This window comes from Poecilia latipinna, unplaced genomic scaffold (assembly GCF_001443285.1).
Source record: "Poecilia latipinna isolate Pla-1442-1.1 unplaced genomic scaffold, P_latipinna-1.0 Scaffold1728, whole genome shotgun sequence".
Lineage (NCBI taxonomy): Eukaryota > Metazoa > Chordata > Actinopteri > Cyprinodontiformes > Poeciliidae > Poecilia > Poecilia latipinna.
In genome coordinates this window covers 6,612-28,635 of record NW_015114344.1, presented here as the reverse complement: position 1 = coordinate 28,635, position 22,024 = coordinate 6,612, and the positions used below count along the sequence as shown (strand labels likewise).

Sequence of the window (22,024 nt, the reverse complement as noted above, 5' to 3'; positions counted from 1 at the left end):
GAGTCAAAAAACAAAAAAGGTTTGAACTAAGGGGTTCAAATTAGTTTTTTTTTGTGTAGATAACTTTCAAAATCCTGTCAACTGTAGCAAGATTTAGTCACTAATTTCACTTATATTTCAGCTTTCATTGTACTCAGAACTGACATATTTATACAAACAATTGCAATCTTTTTCAGTCTTTTAGTTGTTGTTCATTATTTAGAAATGATGATATGCTTTATCTATAGAAATTTTAAGAAATTACAAACTCTTTTTTAATCAAACCTGTGAGTTGGGCACCAAATCTCTTGCCCAGGGCACCACAATTTATTAAATCCAGCCCTGTTATATGTCACTGTATTATTGTTACTTACTTTGGATTTCCTGAAATGCAGTATTTTTCCTTTATATTTCGCATTTTTTGTGAAACTGGAGCATAAAGTTTGCTACAAGGCATTATTCACATAATCAAATCAGTATATGACGCCATGTGGTCAGATTATTTCAAAATAATGGTATGGTTCCCTCTAGTGGCCGCTTTGTATAATTACAGCTGCAATGTGACCGAAGTCTGTTTTCAAATGAAAGGATTTTATATTATAAAGAAAGACAAACTGTTGTAACACTGAGAGAGCTACTAAATATTCCAACAATTTCTGTACATAATAACATACTGTTGTGTTATCTATTTTCTGGATTATGAGTAATGTTGCAAGAAAACAATACTGACATCCAGACAGATTACTGCCAAAGTTTTTTTTTAAACTTGTAAAACAGATGTATTTATTTTTCAGTTGAATTATATTGGATATGTGTTTTAAAAAGGTAAATCATGACCAAGTTTAATTTATGCAAACAACAATATCCAACATTCTAATTTTTTTTTTTAGCAGAAAAGGGAAGTTTTTCTCTTTCTAAATTACATTTATTTAAAGTTTGTTAGTAGTTTGATCATTTAAATTAATTTTTACAGTTAGTTCTTGGGTTTAAAACTGCTCAAATTCAATTTCACCACAAATCTATCAGTTATAAGGAATTACGTATTTGTTGAATCAGTTTCACGTTTTGCTTCTTAATTTGGAGCTAAAATGAAAAACAACTCGCTATCATTTTAATTAGTGAATTATTTGCTTTTAGCATATTTATACTGTAATACCACTCAACCAATTAGTTTCTTGTAATTTAGTGAAATATGAAACCTTTAATGGAGTTTCGAATAAAAATCTTTGCCTTGTGCCGCTTGTAATTACAGTTGTTCCGAAAGGGGGCAGTGGAGTGCGTCCAGGAATCACTGCTGTCAACAAAGAGAGAAGAAGCGTTTCCTGGCTCTCTGGCTGTAGTTTAGATCAATGGATCTTGGAGTCAGAATTAGTTTATTAAAGCTGTGATTAGCCGCGTTGCAGCGGAAACCTGTGAAACATGCAGCGCTGCATCTTAAGGTAACGAGAGGAGTGATTATTTGTTTGTAATAAGCTTTTATTTAACATCCGCAGCGCGTTCAGACGACCTTTGGCACACTTTAACATTTTCAGAGATTAGAGCCAAGGCTGTGTTTATCTCTTATTTTTCATCGGTGTTTTTTAATGTAGCGTTTGACTCTTCAGTTTTGTGTGCTACAATGCTTCCAAAAAGTATTCACACCTTCGGAACTTTTTCAGCGTTTTCTCCTCATGCAAACACAAATTACCGGTAGTTTTAATTTATTTCTTACGACTGTTAAACACGAAGTAGCACATGACTGAAATGGAAAGAAAATTATAGTCTTTATTATTTACTTTTTACACATTTAAAGTGATTTAGATACCCCAGCGCAACCAACTACATTCAGAGGTTAACATATTTAAATAAATAAAAAAAATACTGTATTTATCCTAAAGGGAAATTACATGTTGTTGCAACTCATATTATACAATTCTTTTTCAAATAAATGCTGATGGCTGTCGGAGAGGAAGGTTCTCCTGTAGCAGTCTGTGTTACAGAGACTGTGAAAAAGCCTCTGACTGAAGACACTCTGTTATAAAGCAGACTCATGAAGAGGATATTAGAATAAAATTATTTAATGAACATTTTATCGTCTAACATGCAACAACAGCATTCATTTAGTGAATGCCTGATCATTTGTAGTATTTGATGTATTTACAGCTAAAAAGATACTTATGTGAAAAACTCAGCCCTTTCAATTTGACTTATCAATACAGTGATTGACTTACTTTTTGGTTTATGTAATAATTGATACCAAAAGGTGTCTAAGAGGAGTTTTCTTTATTTTTTTTTACAGAATTTAAACTGTGTGAAAATAAAACTATCATTTGAGGAGTTCTGGGTAGAGCATACAGACAAGTTTTTTTTTTTTTCCATCTTAATGCAAAATGTAATTTCTTTTTGTACAGTTTTATCTTAATTACTGCTCTGAGTGTGTTGTTCTTTCAGCAAATGGCCTTTTTTGAGTCTGTATACTCCAGTTAACGATTAATCAACTAGTTGATAATTATGTCAATAATTGATTAATCCAATGAATCATTTCAGCTCTAAAACGTTGCATTGATTTTGAGGTATTTGGTCCGTATTAGTGCGTTTGCTCTCGTTTTGTGTTTTGCAGGTTTGCTGAGCAGCGCCGGCCGTTCTCTGTTCGCTCTGTGGCGGCGAAGCGGAAAGCTCTGCGCAGTTCTTTCCCGGTGCTGGAGCTCCCCCTGCTGCCCATCCAGCGCCACGTCTACGAGGCAAACCTGAGAAACAGCCGCGCCTGCCAAAACAAGTAGGTTCAGCTCACACATCACAGTGCATGAAAAATGCCAAATTCCTCATTTATTTACAGGAGTTACCGAACTTATGCAGCAGCACAAACATTTGTTACGTCACACACAGTTGCATCACCTTCTGTTCACTTCATGGAGATTAGGCTGGACAGTTGTGGAATCAAAAACAATGAGTGTCTACAGCGTCACCATTTGACTGAGGAATGGAAACAGGATGAGCTGAAACAAAGCAACATTCACCACCACCTGATAATCTGATGCATTCTGATGAAAATGAAAATCGCAACATTTGTCCCATTTTCAGTTGTTGTGGTTCTCATTCAAACCAACCAAACCCTTCGAGCAATCTGTTCCTCTCCTCGCCTGTGGAGGCGCTGCACCAAAAACCACGGAAGGAAATTACAGAAAACCTCTGAAGATACACTGAGCATGACTTCCTTCTGCACGAAATGAAAACAAAAATGGAATAGCGTCAGATTTCAGGATTTCTCTTTTGTCTTTAGGAAAAATCACGAGTAATTTCTCCCGCCAACGCTAGGCTAGCTTTTTTGTTTTGGTTGTATTTACCCAGAATGTCCTGCACTGCTCACCATCAGGAGCACCAAGATCTATGGCTGTAGGCCGACCAGTTTTGTTTTTTGGTCCAAATCAGGGTCGATTCCCCTTCACCACAAACAAACCAGACTTTCTAGTAGGGTTATGATAGTTTTGGGTTTTTCATTACAGTTCAGTTTTATTTCGTTGTGACCTTTTGGTTTGTCTAATTTAGCTAGTTTTAATTAGAGTGTTTGGTCATTTTCATTAGTTAGATATTGTTTAGTTTTTATTATAGTAGTAGTTTTAGTTTTTCATGCTTTGGTTCATTTTTAGGTACAGAATTAAATTGAGTAATGAATATTCAACAAAAGGCATGTTTTTATTAAATTATTGTTGAACAACCAGCTGACTGGTGTTCCAACGTTTGCTAGCGTTAGCGCTGTAATTTGCCGACAGTTGGCAGAAACCATTTGTGTGGAGGAAAAATATCAATTTCACATCGGTTCAAATGGCTAATAAATGGATTAATAAATCAAAGGGTATTATGTTTGTAATTTCAGTATGTTTTTGTTAGTTCTATAAACAAACAACATAGTTCCAGTTAGTCATAGTTTTCCCCATTAATTACCGTTTTTATTTACGAAAATGTTTTCTGAATGTCCGTTTTCATTATTTTGTTATTTAGTTAACTATAATAATCTTGGTTTTCAGGACTGAAGTTTGTTTAAATGTCTGTTTTCCTCTGTTAGGTACACAGAGTTACAGGAGAAGGTGAGGCGAGGCGGAGGGGAAAACGCTGTAATCAGACACACACAGAGAAACAGGAAGCTGCTGGTCAGGGACCGCCTCCGCTTCCTGTTGGACGATGACGACTTCCTGGAGCTTTCCCCGTTCGCTGGGATGGGTCTGCCGTACGGCGACATCCCTTCAGCCGGCTGCCTGACTGGTCAGAAACCCCTAGCTGTGTCTTTGGTACTTTAACCTGAATATCCAGCCCAGTCTGACTGAAGCTGCGTTTCCATTCACAATAAAATCGCACAATTTGACGTCGCTTACGACACACAAAGCAGTTAGGAATGTAGAGACATTACCAATCCTGACCAGAGGTGGTGCTAGACGAAAGACGAGACGATGAAGAAGAGTCGGCGTGTTGGTGAACTCCGTGGCTGATTTAAATAAAACCTGGCGACATTTACTGCGTTTTACAATACGAAGGTAAATCTGCTTAATGGAAACTGCAATTTCGAACAAAACTTCTCTTTCCTGATAAAAAGTTTTGCCACTTGGATGAGGTGACTTTTTTTTTTTTGCGTTTTTTGTTTTTTAATAAAATTTGTGTGTTTATTAGACTTCACAGCAAACATAGTTTTGAAAACAATACAGTCTGGCATTCTTTGAAACAAACACCCAAAAATTATACTGAAGTAAAAGTAGCTCTGCTGGTGCAAACGACAGAATGACAACAGGAAGTAGTTACAGGATGACGGGCGACATGTTTTTTTTTTTTTAAGATTTATCATGTGATTTTCATTGTGTTTCTTATTTAATGCAGGAATATCAACCAAGTTTTGTGTACATTTGTAATGGAAACGCAGCTGTTGTTCCTCTCACACACTTCCAGCTGAATGACCTTGTGCGTGTGTGTGTGTGTGCAGGCATTGGCAGGATCAACGGCCTGTGGTGTGTGTTCATTGCTAACGACGCCACAGTGAAAGGCGGCACAGCGTATCCGATCACGGTGAAGAAGCAGCTGAGAGCTCAGGAAGTCGCCATCCAGAACCGGCTGCCTTGTGTCTACCTGGTGGACTCTGGAGGAGCTTTCCTACCGTTACAGGTTCAGCTGATCACATTCAGGTGGATCACACCAACCGCCATGTTGGCTCCTAACACCTTTCTGTATTTAATAAATATCCAGTCAGAGATTTTTCCTGACAAGAACCACGGAGGAAGGACTTTCTATAACGAAGCCATCATGTCTGCCATGAAGATCCCACAGGTAAAAAAATACAAACGATCCGATCCACTTTTCCACTCCGATACCGATATCTGAGGTTTAGCATCAGCCGATACAGAAAAACAGCTGAATTGACCCAAAGTCCACTGATGCATTTCTGGGTTTAAACAAATGAAAAAGTAGGAATTTTATCATTTGAGTGATTATTTTTATTAACTAGTTTCTTATTGATCGATGACATTCAGGTTCTTAATCTCCACATCAGACAATTTTTAAAACTAAAAAAGAAGAGTTGGTGTTTACTTTCCATCAGAAATATAAATTCAAGTTCATAGTAGCCTAAAAGTTGCCTTGAGTGTAAATTTAAGTATTTCAAGTGACAATATTTGAAGTTATTTTGATTTTAGATTGTAGGACTTCTTTCAGAGTTGAACTTCCATCCAAAAGGACAACAGGAAAATATCAGCCACTGCTTAATTATTTAGTGTTACTATGCAGAGTAAAAAAAAAGTATCTAATCGTTTATTTCAATGTTTATGAGTATAAACAGACTTTTGTGAATTTTTTGGTTAAAAAAAAAAAATTCCTTTATTTCAATGCCGAATGGGAATTAAAATTAGTTGCATAAATCAGTTTTTGTGTTGGTAAAATTCAGAACTAAAGGGGTTAAAATGTTTCTATTTTTAAAACACAGACATAAATGATCAAACATGTAAAAACAAAACAACTTTAATTTGTTCAGTCAGTATAACAGCCAACGTGAAATAAATAAAAGAACTTACAAACAGGTTCACCACATTGATAAAATGTTATGTTACTGCGTTTATAACTGGTGATTATTTGATGTTTTTGTGTCTTCATCATGTGAAGCACTTTGCATGAAGTATTTCAGGGCTTTTTGTGCATCTTTTTGGTCGATTTAAACGCCGTTACGGGTCGGAAGGTGGCGCTGGTGTGCGGCTCGTGCACTGCGGGGGGGGCTTACATCCCCACCATGGCAGAGGAGGCGGTGATGGTGCACCAGATAGGAACCATCTTCCTGGGAGGCCCGCCGCTCGTCAAAGCCGCTACAGGAGAGGAGGTGACCCCGGAGGACCTGGGAGGGGCCCGACTCCACGCCGAGTAAGGGCCGAACTTCAGAGCCGCTCCAAACTGGAATTACGAAAATAAATTTGCTTATAAACAGCATGTCAATTTAGAAAAAAACAAAACGAGGTTTTTGTAAATGGATATATTTCACAAAACTGCAATGGAACCACTAGCTGCGTTTCTATTACAAATGTGAACAAATCTTTGTCTATATTCTCCTGATACCAAAAAAACACAATTTCAGAATTGCTGAGTTTCCATTAAATGTCGAATGAAATTAAAATTAAAATGAATAAGCTTGTTATGTGATAAGTCATTAAAAATCACGACAGCAACAAATATAAACAGTTATGTGAAATATTTTCATATTTCAGCCAATCGGAGCAGACGTTAATGTCTTATTCAGGCGTTGGAGTGACAAGCCCCGCCTACTGAGGATCGGCTACGTATGCAGCGTTTTGGGGAAAATGTTCTCGGTAATTTTACAGAAGAACGATGAGTTCAACACTTTAGAATGACAACTTTTCTGATCCGCACATTGTCCAAAACAAACTACAAACCAAAAGAAGACGACTTCCTGTCGTTGTCTTCTTCAGCATTTCCACCAGTAGTAACATCCGGTTGTTGATCACATGACTTGTGTGATGCGAACAGTTGCCATTGCAGTTTTGTGAAATACATCCATTTCTATGCGACTCATCTTAGCGCTTTTGATCAAAAAACGTGAATTTTTCTCTAAATTGGCACATTTCCATTAAGCACATTAATGGAAACACAGCTACTTTTTTTGCATCACATGTGATCAACAGCCGTATCTTACTACTGCTGGAAACGCAGAAGAAGACGACAGGAAGTGGTAGGAGGATGATTATTTATTTGGATATTGTGCAGCTTTCAGCATCGCACAGTTCATAAAACTTTGTCGCAGCTCTTCTGTAAAATCACCAAAATGGTGTAAATGTATCGGCTCCAACGGCTGAATAAAACGCAGACGTCTCATCTGACGGCTGAATTATGGATATATTTCATCTATTTACGTCCCTCAGAGCCATGATTTTCAACGACTCATCGCGTGAACAAGCTTATTCACATGTAATTTTAATTTAATTTCTTATTTAATGGAAACACCACAATTGCAAAATTTCTTTTTTTGAATAAAATATAGACAAAGACATTTGTAATGGAAACGCAGCTACAGAAGTGAGTGAGACTCTGTCTCTGATTGCTGCTTCGTTTTAGGGTGAGTGGGTGTGTGGACCACTTTGCGTTGGAGGAGAAGGAGGCGTTTGATCACACGAGAAACATCATCTCCACCCTGAACCTCCACCTGCCTGAGGAGGAGGAGGAGGAGGAGGACACGGCGAAGAGGAAAGCAGCAGAGCAGCCGCTGCACAGTCCAGAGGAGCTTCTGGGTCTGGCTCCTCGGAGCTACAGCCACACGCTGGATGTGAAGATGGTAACGCACTGCTTATAGATTACTGATTGATCTTATTGATTAACTGATAAGCTGCCATTTTCTTAAAAACCTGAGTTTTCTCTTGTATCAAGAGGGTTGACTGTCTTTCCATGACATAAAGGACTGTGTTTTTCATAATATGCTGAATTTTAAAAAAGCTGCTGTATTAAATATTGACTGAATAAACACAAATTTTTTCCCTAAACTTGCATTTTTATAAAATAAAGAGGTTAGTAGAATGCCCAAAAACTAAGTTGCATTTTTGTTTCCCGCTCAGATTGTGAGCCGACTGACAGACGGGAGCCGCTTCCAGGAGTTCAAAGGTCGATACGGAACCACACTCGTAACTGGTTTTGCAAAGATTCATGGGTAAAAATAACAAACAAACACTACTATATTCATATGTAATACATTGCAATAACGAAAATTCTTACTGAGTATGTTTGGTCTAGTTTCTAATTAAAATCTTATTACACTTGAAATAAGACAAAATTAACTTAGAAGTAACTTTTCAGCAAGAAACAGGAGCTTCTTTTAAGTAAGTAATTACTTAATATTGGTGTAAAACCACTAGTTCCTTATAATAACCAGACATTTTCCCAAGTTATAATAAGTGATAATGTGGTTAAATAAAAAAATCTGCAGATTGTGGCCATTTTGTTTTTATTCGATTAATTGCCACAATAATTCATTGATAGTTGCATCTCTAAAATAAATTAATCTTTTATTTTTGAAGCCTTTATATTTGATCACAAACATTCAGAAAACTTTTTAACAGTAAAGGAATAATTAAAAATAATTAGACAGTTTTTACATTTGAGTCTCAAGTAAAAATATTCCACTCAGAAAACTCAGTTTCTTAGAAAACTTTCCTGAAATCTCAAAATTTCAGTTTTTTCTAGCCAATTTTTTACATTTCAAATTAACATATTTCTTTGGGGATTTTTTGGGAAAAAAACAAAACAAAAACCTTTTTAGATGAATCTCAAAATCTCAGAGAGAGATTTTTTGGCAGAAATATCCTCCTCCATATTTTAATATCTACATTTACCCTAATATGCCATCATAAATTTAAACACTTTATTGTGTACTTTCAATTTATTGCCACCACAGATACAATGTTATATAGATTTGTTATTTATCTAAACTGTATTAAACTTCTCATTTTGACCGTATAATTGTTTTAATCATATCTTCTGCTATTTTCATCCATAACAAACAATATTCTTTCGTCATATCTTATTTAATTTTTATATTAAGTCTGATTTTGTATGTTCTTTTTTATGTTTTTAGCCACCTGGTAGGAATAGTAGCCAATAACGGAGCGCTAACATACGAAGCGGCGCTGAAAGGAAGTCATTTCGTCCAGCTGTGTGACCAGAGAGACGTACCGCTGCTTTTCCTCCAGAACACGGCGCCTGCAGCAGCGCTAACGCTTTCTGCCGCACAGGTAGAAACAGCCCAGTAACGTTATCTCCATGACAACGAAACTTACACAAACAAGCGATTAAAAATCGGCAAAGTGACGTACATTAGTGATTCTTCTGTCCTTTTCTGACAGGCAGAAACGAACAGCAACCGTCTGAAGGCTCAGGGTTCGATGATGTCAGCAGTGGCCTGTGCCTCTGTCCCAAAAATCACCGTGGTGATTGGTGGTTGCCATGGCGGCGACAGTTATGCCATGGTGAGCAACCAAACTGGTTTTCCTTCGTCTTTCTGTGTCTTAATGTTTGTATCTTGAGTGATTTAGAACATGAAATTACTTAATTATATTGAGCTAAATAGCTGCCATATAGTTTGTTTTAAAAAATATAAATATAAATTTAACTGAAAATACAATTTGAAAACTGAAGTAAAATTAAAGTAATTTGAAAATGATTATAAACTACTTTTCAGATTCAAGGCTTTTTCCACTTTCAAATATTTTTCTGTATAAAATTGTTCAGTTTAAAGTTTTTTAGTTTTTTAATTTCAAAGTTTTCTTTTTTCAATATAAAATTATTTGTTTAAATAAGAGCATGGAATTAGTTAATTCTATAGAGCTAAATTGATGCCATAAAGGGTTTCAAAAATATTTTAAAATTGAAAAAGATTCAAAAATCTCTTTTTTTTACTTTAAATTTTTTTTCCAGTATAAAAATTGTTTCGCAATTTCAAATTTTCAAGTTTCCAGATTAAAAATAATTTTTCATTTTCAGTTTCTTGTCAGTAAAAAAAATCTATTTTGCAGTTTCAGTTCTTTTATTTTCCATTTTAAAAATAATTTTTCACTTTAAAATTTTTTTTACAGTATAAAAATTGTTTTTCAGTTTAAAAATTTATATTAAATAGAAAGGGTCCCAGGATTGCATCTTGTGGTACCTCACATGTGATTTCTGTCTGCTCTGATGATAAATACCAATTGATAACAAAACAATGAAGCTCATCGTCTTCTCTCCCATTGGTCCTCAGTGTGGACGGGCGTTTGATCCCAACTTCCTGTTCCTGTGGCCCAACGCCAGAGTGTCGCTGGCGGCGCCGGGTCACGCCGACTCACTGCTACCTGCCGACACCAAACAGGAAGAGGAGAAGAAGCTGAACGAGAAGCTGGAGGAGGAAAGTTCGGCGTTCTTTTCCTCTGGCAGGATGTGGGACGACGGAGTCATTCTGCCTCAGGAAACCAGGAAGGTAAAAATGCTGAATTATTTTCATATAAATTAATCGAGGAGGAAGTGGGAGAAGTCTGATTTTCTTTTCCTTCGCAGGTTCTCAGAGACGCTCTGGATATTATCAAACAACAGCGCCACCAGCTGTCTACAGAGAAAAAGCAGTCTGTGCTGCTGCGGATGTAGAAGCCTTACCAAAACTCCTGCTTTTCTGAGATCTGGATCCTGTTTTTAAGGGTCATCATGGCTCCCATGTTAATGCAGCAGACGTTATTTCACTTCAGCAGATTCTGCAGAAAAAACTTCAGGGATGCTGAATGTCATTTTTATATTTTTAAAATCCCTTTTTTCTTCTGTGTGCAGCATAACATAAATTTGCTCTAATGTGAATCTGCAGTTTAGAGCCTGTAGATTCATCTTGATCTTTACAAATCCAAAAGGCCTTAATTGTTTATCCCTCTAAACTGTATTTTGAAGTACTTTGTGTCTAAAAACCCCACAAGCTTTTAACCTGCAACCTGCATCATTCTGTAATTAGAAATGTCTAAACATGTTGTAATTATGCTTGTTTGTATAACATAAAATGACTGGCTGCTAAACTGGTGTTTGTTTATAGTTATTACGCTGCTCTGCAACATTTATCACATGACTACAATGGCATATTAGGAAGAACAGGAAAAAGGAGTACATTTCAGCCAAAATACTCAGACATTTTGAGGAAAATTTCAGAACTCCAAAAGTTGAAAATTTGAGAATAATCTCAGAAATCTTCTAGGAAAAAAGTTCTGAGTTTCAAAAGTCCAAAATTTGTGAGAAAATCTTCTGAAATTTTAAGATTAATCAGAGAAATTTTCAAGAAAAAAACATGGAAAATTTCTCAATTCCAAAAATATAAATATCCATAAAATTTAAACTTCAGTTAAAAACTCAACAAACAACACAAACACACCACACTTTTCAGTTTTAAACAGACTGTTTATTTGACATTTTACAGTCGAGACACATCAACAATTTGTATCCATTTTATAAAATGTATTACACTGAAATGTTAAGTGCTTTGAGCAGAAATTGCTCTGAAATATACCAACATGCTTTTTTTTTTTGATCAAACAATGAAGGAAAAGTAAACTCCAATATATGGAGGAGGCATGGAGAATAAAGCAGATGTGGATTCAGTAACATAAAAATTAAACTAAAATCATTTTAATGTATGATTGAAAAACACAGGAAATAAAAGCACAGGAACATGGCGAGTCTAATTAACTGAGGCAGCAACAGCTGTACAGGTAGCATGACGATGCTGAGTTAATCCGCTAATAATGGAGCTAATTTTTACCTCCAGTATTAATTGATAACCAAATCTTCAACACAGATGTAAAATTTTATTCAACTGAAGGTTTATAAAACAGCCAAGTACATAAGTGATGATAATTTATCTGGAAAAATTCATTTAGGGGAAAATAAAAGTGATAAATTTTTCAAAGTTATCAAAATGCAAAATGAAAAACTAATTTATAATCATATACACAAATCCAAATGTAAGAAAATGTCTCCCAAGTTTTGTGTTTTTCTCAATGAGTTTCTATGTTATGTAAAATTCATTAAAGTAATAGTGAACCCTAATGCTAAGAGACATATCAAGATCATAGAACATAATTTAGCATTTCAGAAGCCAGAAATTATCCAATTTTCAATGTTTTTATTTATTTACTTTCCATTCTGCGCTTATGCTTTTAATTTTTCATTTGTTTTCTAATACTTATTTGTATTTGTATTACTGCCTTGTTTGTAAATCTTTAAATAAAAAAGAAAAATTAGCTCTGCTGTTAGCAGATTAGAGGATGTGTGCCTATCACTGACTACAAACCTAAAAGTGATCTAAAAACTAAAAATAACAAGCTTCAAATTGAGCCTTTTAATGTCCAAAGCCAATAGATTTTCTTTGATTTTGATTACATGAAACAATAAACTGATGACATCTAAGTCCTGATCTGCTCTGCTTTAAATCTATGTCATCATTGAAACCTTAGCTGTAACGAGAGTGGTATTTGATTTACAAACTGTTCTGAATGTATTATTATCAATAACTATAAAACGGGGATTAACTGGTGTGTTTAGGGTGAAGGCGGTTTGTACGTCCCGTGTAAAGTGACGGGGATGACGGCGTTGACTTCGGCCCTAGCTAGCTCCGTTAGCATCATGGCGTCCAGAACCAGCAGGAAACCTGGTCTCTCTGCGCCCGGCTTCACCACCACACTCAGCAACACGCCTGCAGAAGTCAGACAGAGGATTAATATACCGAATAGAGGATAGTTTATTAGATTAAAATTAGTTCCAATCGATTAACTAATAGCGTTTGCCCAGAAATCATTTTACTGTTGTAGTTTGGCTGCCATCCAGTAGATGGCGCCAATGCTCAGCGCAGCCAACTGATACAGGCTGAAATAATAGTAAATAATGACACTTTTAAAGCAAAGTTGGACTAAAAATGTCATTACAAGAGCATTAAAAGTGTCAACTTTGTATTAATGGTTAACAAAATGTGAACTTTAAATCAGTGTTGCATTAACAATGCCATTAAAAGTTCATTAAAAGTGTCAACTTTTCATTATATAGTGAAAATTGGCACCTTTAATGCAAATTTACATAAAAAATGTCATGAATTTAAACTTTCTTACCTTCGTCTTCCTTCGTGGCTCCAGGTGTGGGAACAAACAGCGGCTCTGATGGGTAACAGTCTTCCTCCTGCCACACCCATGTCTCTTTGGTCTGGACATTAAGCTTGACGATCTGAGGCAGAAACCAACAGCAGGTAACAAATCTGTGTGTATGTGTGAGGTGACCTCGCTCTCTCTGTCCCCTACCCTGTCAGGGATGAAGTGGTTGAGTCCGAGGCCATATGCAAATGAGTATTTCTTTCCACAACACTTGGAGTAGTTAATCTGTGGAAACTCGAAGGCTGAAAAAGACAAAAGGGACATAAAAAAGAAACAAACAACAAAACACAAAATCATTCTTATGTAAGATTGTACTTTGTTTTAGGGCGTCTTGTCACTTTAAATTCCAATAAGCTGTTGCTGGCCACGCCCCCAACTCAGTGTTTACATTTGCATGTGAAAATGGCTGCAAACAGATACTCTATTATTCAACTATACATTTTTGAAAAGCATCAAGTGGTTTCTGGATGGGAAGTCAACAACAAAACACTTTTTCTTTTCCAGCAGCCATTGTACAGAGCATACAATGGTGAAACCAGCAGACCAAATGTACTGGAACTCTGCTGGGGTTGCTAGGTAACAGCAGGAACTCTGCTGGGGTTGCTAGGTAACAGCAGGAACTCTGCTGAGGTTGCTAGGTAATGGCCGGAACTCTGCTAGGGTTGCTAGGTAACAGCGCAGTGCCAGTGAAATGTGATTTTACATTTGAAAGGTTTTTGACACGGCTCATTTTCAAACACCAAAAAGTATTAACTTATTGGTATTCAGGCTGCTTTTAGAAGCTGTAAAAACCTAAAAGGAAGAATGAATATGTGCAAAAATGTGACATTTGCAAAACAGGTCTCCTTTAAAATACTAACACATTTCTTCCCAAGTGCAAAATAAATGTCAGCTTCCCTAAAAAAAAAAATCATATTTCTTCACCTTTAAATTGATTAGAATTTTAAAACTATCCAAATATTATAATAGTTTTGATTCAGTGTTTTTTTTTATATCTCTTTTTCATAATTTTATTGTATTCATCACTGATTTTAACTTTTCATTTTAATAAACTGTTAAAGTTCCTTCTAGGGACGAGTGAATTAGCTTTGGCTATTCACACGTTAGGTTGTTTTGATCTATGCATTTGTATCGGTCCCTGTCAAATTAAATTAATCAATGCAAATATAGTGAAATGTTGATTTCTTGGGGTTTTAATTTTACAGTAGAACTGTTAAGCAAAGCAGTGGCTTCAGCCCAAAACATTTCTCTGTAAAACATGATTTCATCTTAGCAACACTGTAAAAACAGAACCGAAAGGCGTGCGTGTGTGTGTGTTCACCCTGTCTCGGTCCAGAGAACAGAACTTCAGGCTCCAGCCAGATGGATCCGTCGCTGTGGAGGACGGCAGTTGCTGTTGTGTAGGACAGAGACACAAGGTTTCGGCCTTGTTCTTCCTGAACGAATGCAGAAAAAGTAATTAAAATTACTTAGCGCTAAAAACGTTTAGCGCTAAGTGCGCTAAACGTCTTCATAGTTTCACAGCTAAGCTAAAAATAACAATTTCAAACAACGTGAACAAAATAAAACAAGGATAATAGTGAACAATATATTAACCCATAAATACAATATTTAAGGGCATTAATGAATATATGGTTAATGTAAAATGTAATTTCAACTGAAGTTAGCATTTTAGCATTAGCCTCTGCTAAATAGTGCTTAGCATTAGCATAACTATGTGTTATGATTTGTGTTTTATGATTAAATGGTAAAGGTGTTTTTAACAGGATAAAATGAGATTAGGATAGGCAGCATAAAGTGATCGTTTCTGTTCTCACCCTGTGAATATCCAACGGCAGAACGTATCGCCTGACCTCCGGCTGAGGCGCACGCATCGCCGCTTTCTTTACCTCCTCCCACTCCTGCCTCAGGTTTGCCAGGTACAGGTAGTTGTACACAAAATCATGCCTGGAAATACGAATAAAATATCAGTGTTTCTATCAACAAATAGAGATATCCGGAGCTTCTCAATCACCCTTTCCACGTGCAGAGGTCGACCACGATGAATCCCTGGTCTTCGTAGGCGTTGATGTGGTGAAACAGGTTGAAAGCCGAGGTTCTGAATTTGTGGTTTGTCATATAACCTGCAGGATCCTTAGTCGTCAAGTGGAACCACGTCTGCAGCAAATAAACACTAAATGATTCAAAGGACCGGAAAAAAATCAACGTTTTGATATTTTATGTTGTAGAGCAGGGGCGTAGCTACAGGGGTGGCTGGGGGGGCCACCAGCACCGCTTAAAATCTGATTGGACGTCCCAGTCAGAGCTGCTGATCAGTTTGTTCATGTCAGATCAGATATAAATAAGCATTTTATACACCTCGTCATTTATGTATGGAAGACGATTAGGGCCACAGGAAAAAAAAACTCATTTTGAATTTTTTCCATAGCTCTGACTTTTGATCTCAGAAGATTAAAGTCAAAATTCTTTTTTTTTTTCTAGTGGGGCTAATCCTTTTCCATATTTCTGTTATTAGTATTAGGGTCATTGTAGATAGAAAAAAAAGAGAAGTACAAAAAAATATCAGAAATTTTCTGAAAAAAAAAAATAAAAATCTTGGAAGTTTTTGATTTTGAACATTTGAAAAATTTTCCACTTTTAAAGTTTAAAAAGTTGAAGATTTTCCATTTTTGAAACTGATAAATTTCCTATTTTTTTCTAGAAAATTTCTGAGAAGAATCTCAAAGTTTTTGAGCTGTTCATGCTAAATCTTCACATATTTAAGCTCAGAAATTTCTGTGTTGTTTCCAGGCAATTTCTGGGATTAATCTAAAAATGTTTTGGAGGAAATTTACACCTAATTTTTCTATTTTGGCCCATATTACATTGTTGTACTGTAACAAACAAATCTGATGCATAGTTTTCACATGCCAAACAGATCCCCGTGTTTTGTTTGGGTAAAGAAATTGTTTCACTAAAATATTAAAATTTTAGTACACCGTCATTGTTCTGTTTGTGCCCCCGCATGGCCCCCTACAGGTAAAACTCTATGGCCGCCCCTGAAGCCGTTGTTACCCCCATGTTTTCGTTGGATTCAAAGCAGTCCATGTACGTCGCTCCTCTGACGCTCCAAGACGACAGAAACTTGAGCAGGTTGATCTTCACCGGCTGCTCCACAAACACAAAGTAGTTCTCAGTCATACCAAAACTACGGAGAGCAAAACAGATCAAAACAGACTGATTTAAATGGACTAAACTGATGAAAAGTCAAATAAAAAACAAATTTTCTAGAGTATAAATGTGAACCTGTGGATGTAGGAAGGCTTTAATCTTTCACTGCTGGGTAGTTGGACCACAACTTGGGATTTCTCAATGGGATCTGATTTATCTAAGGACAAAAAAATGATTTTACTGATACTTATTTTGCTTCATTTCATTTTTTATTTTATCTACCAAACAGTCTACTTTTTCTGTTGGAAAAGAATGTGCTCTTTTTGACAGATTGACCGACAGACCATAACTTTTTGATTTGACAAAGAGGCCTGCAACACGTATTTCACATTTGTCTCTGCGTTTCCTGCTGACGGCGTTTCCCACCTTTCTGTGCCGGCGGGATCTTGACGATGTTGTACGCCAGACTCATGTTTTTGCCAAAGCAGTTCCCGATGTTGTAGAGCGAACCGTCTGCGTCAACGTGGGGATGCGCTGTGACTCCGTTAATGGACAGATATTTACACAGATCCACCTGAGAAACAAATTATAAAGAAATCACACAGAAATCACCTGATATCAGTTTCCTCAAATTTATGAGATGGCGCTTGGAAAGACCGCTGTAAAAAATTAACAGCAATATTTTAGTTTCTTTAATCTGTCATAGGGGAAAAANTAGGGGTTCAATTTTCTAAATTATATTTTTACCATGTTTTTCACACATTTTTAAATGTAGTTCCAAACTAAATACTTTAATCTGCAAATTAAATATTAAATAATTAAGTTAGGAANCTAAATATTTATCTTGCAATCAAGCTAGCTAAATGTTTAGCTATGTAGCTAAATATTTGGCAAGCAAAATAAATATTCAACTTAAAATTAAATATTTAGTTAAGAAGATAAATATTTAGCTAGCAAACAAGATGAATATTTCGGTCCGAGCTAAGTATTTATCTTGCTATGAAGCTGGCTAAATATTGAGCTTCATAGCTAAATGTTTAGTTAGCAAATTTCATATTATTAGGTTCCCAGCTAACTAATTTCCCAGCTAAGTATTTAGCTAGGAACATAACTATTTTGTTAGCAAACTAAATATTCATCATATGGTCTTCAGTCAGAGACATCTTCAGACTCGTTGCAAGACTGACTGCTACTGGAGATCTTTCCTGCCTCCAGCATCTCCATCCACTACTCTTTGAAGATACTTGGATGAAATTATTTGCAACATTAAATTTTCCTTTGGAGTAAATAAAGTATTTGTGAATTGAACTGAATGATTTCTGGTAAATTCCAACCTTCTTACCTTCTTCAGTGTCTCCAGTGAATCTGGATCCACTTTGGTGATGAAGTTTGTCTCTGTGACGGCGTAAAAATCCTCGCCGATCGGATAAACGTTTACTAAGCAGTTATCTGTCACTTCAATGCCTCTGAAGTACGTAAAGAACCTGAACAGACACAAGCAACAAAAAACTGATTTAAACCTGACTTTAGACCTACGTTGTGCTAGGCTGCTATTAATTAAATGGATTGTTTGTGTTAACAGCCAGGTAAACATTAACTTCAGTTTTACCTGGAGAAAATGTTTTTGCAGGGGTCTGGATAGGCAGCGGTGCCGAACTCTGTGATGACGACCCGGTTTTCTGTCATGGCCCGAACATATGCATCCGTCCTGATGAACCTGAAACAAAGATTATCAGGGCCATTAAAGATAAAAATGGCACATGTTCAACAAAACAATTCTCAAACTTTAAGAATGATGTGAGAAATTTTCTAGACAAAACATGGACATTTTCTCAGTTTCAAAAAACTTGCAAGAAAAAACTCAAAATTTTAGATTAATCTCAGAAATTTTCTAGAAATGAACATGGAAATGTATGAACTCAAAAAGTCAAAAATTTGCAAGAAAAAAATGTTAATCTCAGAAATTTTCTGGAGAAAAAACAAGAATGTTTCTTAGTTGTGAAATTAAAAGAATTGCTAGAATTTTCTAGCAAATCTTGGACATTTCTGAGCTTAAATGTCAAAAATAATTTCTGAAACTCAGAAATCTGCTTATTGTTCCAGAAACAATTAATTTCAAATGTTTTTTCTTGCAAATTTTTGACTTTTGAAACTCCGAAATTTCCAAGTTTTTCTACAGAATTACTGAGTTTTTTGGCAGGAATTTTCTCCCGGAGCGACCCTGACATGCAGTGTATGTGTGCTTATGTACAGGCAGCAGCTGAACATTTTTAAATTTGCGGTGCATTCTTACTTTCTGAAGTATGTCACCTGATCACCCTTCAGGTCAAACTTGTGGATCAGAGCTTGTCCGTCAAACAAATGGTGGAACGGTTTGTCCCCGATCTCGAAAAGACCCGGACCCATCCGGAGGACGCTTCCTCTGAGCCATGACGGGAAAACACCTGGGGGGACAGTTCATCAAAATCATCTGATTATAACATAACACACGTTCCTCCATCATTTAATGCCCTCATATCGACTCTTCTGAGCTTCCATACTTCCTCCTGTTGGATTGAATGTTTATATGGCAAGTCGATTCAACATAAAATCGATTACATTCCAGATATCTAAAAGTGGTTTATGACTAGACATATTAGTAAATTAAGATTTAGCTAATTACATTCTGACTGCCATAAATGACGTCAGATTCACTTTTAATTTGTGAGATTTAATTCAAGACACCTAATAAATCACTGAATATCTGAAACAGATTTCAAATAACAATTAAAGTAAATTAAAGATATCCGACTTTTGTTCTGAATGGTTATAATTCTGATTCAAGATATTTTAAATGTATTTTTAGACAGTACTAGATATATTTCACAAGTAAAAATTAAACTGCAGATATCTTGAAAGCAACAATTGACTAGTGAAAACTAAATTAGATAAACCTGGAAGAATAATTTTAACGAGTCAAAGATATCTTCAAATATTTTAGAAATATCTTTAATTAGACCACTTTCTATTTCAGATATTTTAAATTAACAGTGACATTACTTTGAGTTAGCTTTCTGTTTAGTCAAAATGTCACAGATTTAGGTTGCATTTTTAAATTTTCATAAATGATCAAAAAAAGAAAAGAAAAATATTTGAGATAAATGTAATTGAAGATATCATGAATTATTATTCTTACCAGTCGGAATCTAGATGTAGAGATCTTAACTTACTATTCTGGATAGTCAAAATGCATTTTGACATATCTATAGTATAATACAGATCATCAGATAAAACCGATTTTAATATAAAACCATCTTTCTAGACTTTTTAGCAATGGACATTTCTGCAAAAGTGGCAAAAATACAAGTTGCCAGTGATGCATAAAGTCCATTTTAACAGCTTGTTGAATAGTTTAAGTTAGTAAAGTTTGTTTTTATGTTTATAGTTGTCAATAACTAAATCTCCCATCTGTTTTTGTGTTTTTACCAGTTATTTCTGCAGAAATCGGTTCATTTAGTTCCTCCACCGTCTCAAAGATCTTCTGGTAACCTGCAGCAGGATGTTCCACTCTGACAACAAAGTTGAAACCACATTGAAACATCAAACCTCCAACATAACTAAAGCATTAAATCATGTGAAATTATGTAAATGAGATTATTTTGATTTTCTATTTCTAATAAATTTAGAAAGCACTCAAACTTTATTTCTATATGGTCAAAATGTGTAGTTTTGCAGAAAAAGGTTAAGATTTTAACTTAAAATGTGGAAAAAGTGAATACTTTCAAACAGGCTGACGACTGAGAATGTATTTTTATGTATAAATGGTATTGAGTAACAGTTTTGGCGCATTAAATTGATTCACAAATCATAACTGTTTACAGTTCCCATCAGTCCTGGCAGCTTCACAACACCAGCTTTCAATTTGTCCCTCTACGCCCATTTTACATTCCTTTGTTAGTCTGGACTTTCCATCTGATTTTTCTCCTTAATCTTTCTTTTAAAGTCTTACAACCTTCTTTTCTCTATTCAATGTTTTGGAGAAACTTCTCATCTCGTCTCCAGGTTGATCTCTTCTGTGGTTTCCAACATTAAAAACAGCTTTTTAAAAGATTTCTTAGTTAACTTTGGAACTGCTAAAAGCTGGAATGGTTAGGCTGTTTTTCCAAGTCTGGGAAACTTTCCATCTCATTTTAACTCTATAAAAAACAACAACAACAGTATCTTTGATCAAGTTTCTAGAGCAAATATCTTGAAATAAGACAAAACTAACTTGAAAGTAACTTTTCAGCTAGAAATTGGAGCTTGTTTTAAGTCAGTAATTTCTTAATATTGATTAAAAAGTTCTAGTTCCACTGGCAGATCATTTTATGTGACAGGCTTTGTGCCGTTACCTAGCAACCACAGCCAAGCCCAGCCGGTTACCTAGCAACCCAGTTCTAGTTCCACCAGCAATATAAGACATTTTACTCATTTTATGAGTGAAATAATTTGCCTACTGCTTTTTATTAATACTAAGGAGTTGCTGGTTTAAAACAAGCTCCTATATGTTGCTGAAAAGTTCTCTAAGTTTGTTTAGTCTTATTTCAAGACATTTGTACTAGAAATTAGAAGACAATACTTAAGATGTTGTGTTTTTTCAGTAAAACGTCTCTGGCTTCATTTCAGAAAACCAAAACATTTCCATACCAGAATTTAATCTGCACCAGAAAAACACAAACTCCTACAAAGTTTTTTATTGGTTTAGTTTCTAGTACAAATATCTTACTACAGTGGAATCAGGACAAAACCAACTCAGAAGTAACTTTTTGTTCCAAATTATTTTTAAGTTAGTTTAGTTTTATTCCAAGCGTAATAAGACACTTGGTAAGGTTTGGCGTTTTCTCTTTCAGTAAAAGATTTCAACGTCAGAACTGACTCAACCGTTTTCAGAGTAAATAATGGAAATGTCTCCTCACCGGCTGACCATGTTGCTGCTGAATCTCCTCCTGGACTCGCTGACTGCTTTCAGAAGAGACTCTGGTTCGGATTTAAACCACACAAACATTTCCTGCTGCTCCCCCATCCTTCCTCACTCCTCCTCTTCTTCCCTTTTCTCCTTTCCTCCCACTTTCCCCTCCTCCTCCTCAAACTTTCACCCACGCCTCCCCGTCTCTCCCCGTCTGAACAGACCAGCTTTGTCTCGGCTCCTTTCAGATGCCAGAACCTCGCCTCCATGTTGGATTTTCTCTCGACCTACAAACACGACCAGTCTCTCCTCCTAATGATGGGGGTCGCACCAGTAAAGTTGAATTTTAAAACCCGCCGTCCTTTGTAGATGAACATGCAGAAACAATTAGAGCTGATTAGTTCCTGATGGTTTTCAGCAAACGTTTGGGAAACTTTGTTTTTTTTACATTTGAAGGAAGGAGAATGAATCTGGAAAACATCTGAAGTCTTTAACTTTTATAGAAAATATATATTTTTAGACATTTGTTGAAACTGTAACTATGTTCTGAGTCAAACTGTGAAAAACAAAAAAGGTTTTAACTACAATCAACCAATCAGAGCCAGGAGGCGGGTCTTAGCGCTGTCAATCATCCAGTCTTGAATGCTAAGTCTAGTTAGCATGGCCACCAATGACAGCGGATAGACAGTTTCTCTGTAGTTGTTTCTCTGTCATTATGACATTTAGCTGCATGAGTTTGATTGACAGCGCTAAGCCCCGCCTCCTGACTGATTGGTTGTTTTTGGTGCATTTCTTCAAACAGCAACAGCAGCTCAAG

The 22,024-nt window shown here is 36.0% G+C and overlaps 2 protein-coding genes across 2 annotated transcripts; one reads left to right on the top strand and one right to left on the bottom strand.

Annotated features, from left to right (window-relative positions):
- Positions 1 to 1,270: 1,270 nt before the first annotated feature.
- On the top strand, positions 1,271 to 11,015 carry LOC106964854 (methylcrotonoyl-CoA carboxylase beta chain, mitochondrial). Its single transcript, XM_015060602.1, has 12 exons — positions 1,271 to 1,418; positions 2,579 to 2,734; positions 4,022 to 4,218; positions 4,928 to 5,106; positions 5,188 to 5,268; positions 6,170 to 6,348; positions 7,555 to 7,771; positions 8,049 to 8,140; positions 9,065 to 9,221; positions 9,333 to 9,455; positions 10,223 to 10,438; positions 10,516 to 11,015. Exons 1-12 carry the CDS (start codon positions 1,399 to 1,401, stop codon positions 10,600 to 10,602), a joined length of 1,704 nt encoding a protein of 567 aa, XP_014916088.1. The 5' UTR covers positions 1,271 to 1,398; the 3' UTR covers positions 10,603 to 11,015.
- A 1,482-nt stretch (positions 11,016 to 12,497) lies between these two features.
- LOC106964853 (retinal Mueller cells isomerohydrolase-like) lies at positions 12,498 to 21,346 on the bottom strand. The gene is made up of 14 exons (XM_015060601.1): positions 21,218 to 21,346; positions 19,749 to 19,831; positions 18,577 to 18,727; positions 17,893 to 18,000; positions 17,626 to 17,767; positions 16,710 to 16,857; positions 16,419 to 16,500; positions 16,188 to 16,320; positions 15,148 to 15,290; positions 14,951 to 15,080; positions 14,455 to 14,569; positions 13,281 to 13,375; positions 13,095 to 13,206; positions 12,498 to 12,685 (listed from the first exon to the last, which is right to left on the bottom strand). Exons 1-14 carry the CDS (start codon positions 21,322 to 21,324, stop codon positions 12,531 to 12,533), a joined length of 1,704 nt encoding a protein of 567 aa, XP_014916087.1. The 5' UTR covers positions 21,325 to 21,346; the 3' UTR covers positions 12,498 to 12,530.
- Positions 21,347 to 22,024: the final 678 nt, after the last annotated feature.

Coding starts and splice junctions, on each gene's coding strand:
- LOC106964854 (XM_015060602.1), top strand. CDS start 1,399: ATGCAGCGCTGCATCTTAAG. Junction 5,107..5,187: donor GAGCTTTCCTACCGTTACAG/GTTCAGCTGATC, acceptor ATAAATATCCAG/TCAGAGATTTTTCCTGACAA. Junction 9,222..9,332: donor TAACGCTTTCTGCCGCACAG/GTAGAAACAGCC, acceptor CTTTTCTGACAG/GCAGAAACGAACAGCAACCG.
- LOC106964853 (XM_015060601.1), bottom strand. CDS start 21,324: ATGGGGGAGCAGCAGGAAATGTTTGTGTGGTTTAAATCCGAACCAGAG. Junction 19,832..21,217: donor AGCAGCAACATGGTCAGCCG/GTGAGGAGACAT, acceptor CTTTGTTGTCAG/AGTGGAACATCCTGCTGCAG. Junction 16,321..16,418: donor AAGCCTTCCTACATCCACAG/GTTCACATTTAT, acceptor TGCTCTCCGTAG/TTTTGGTATGACTGAGAACT.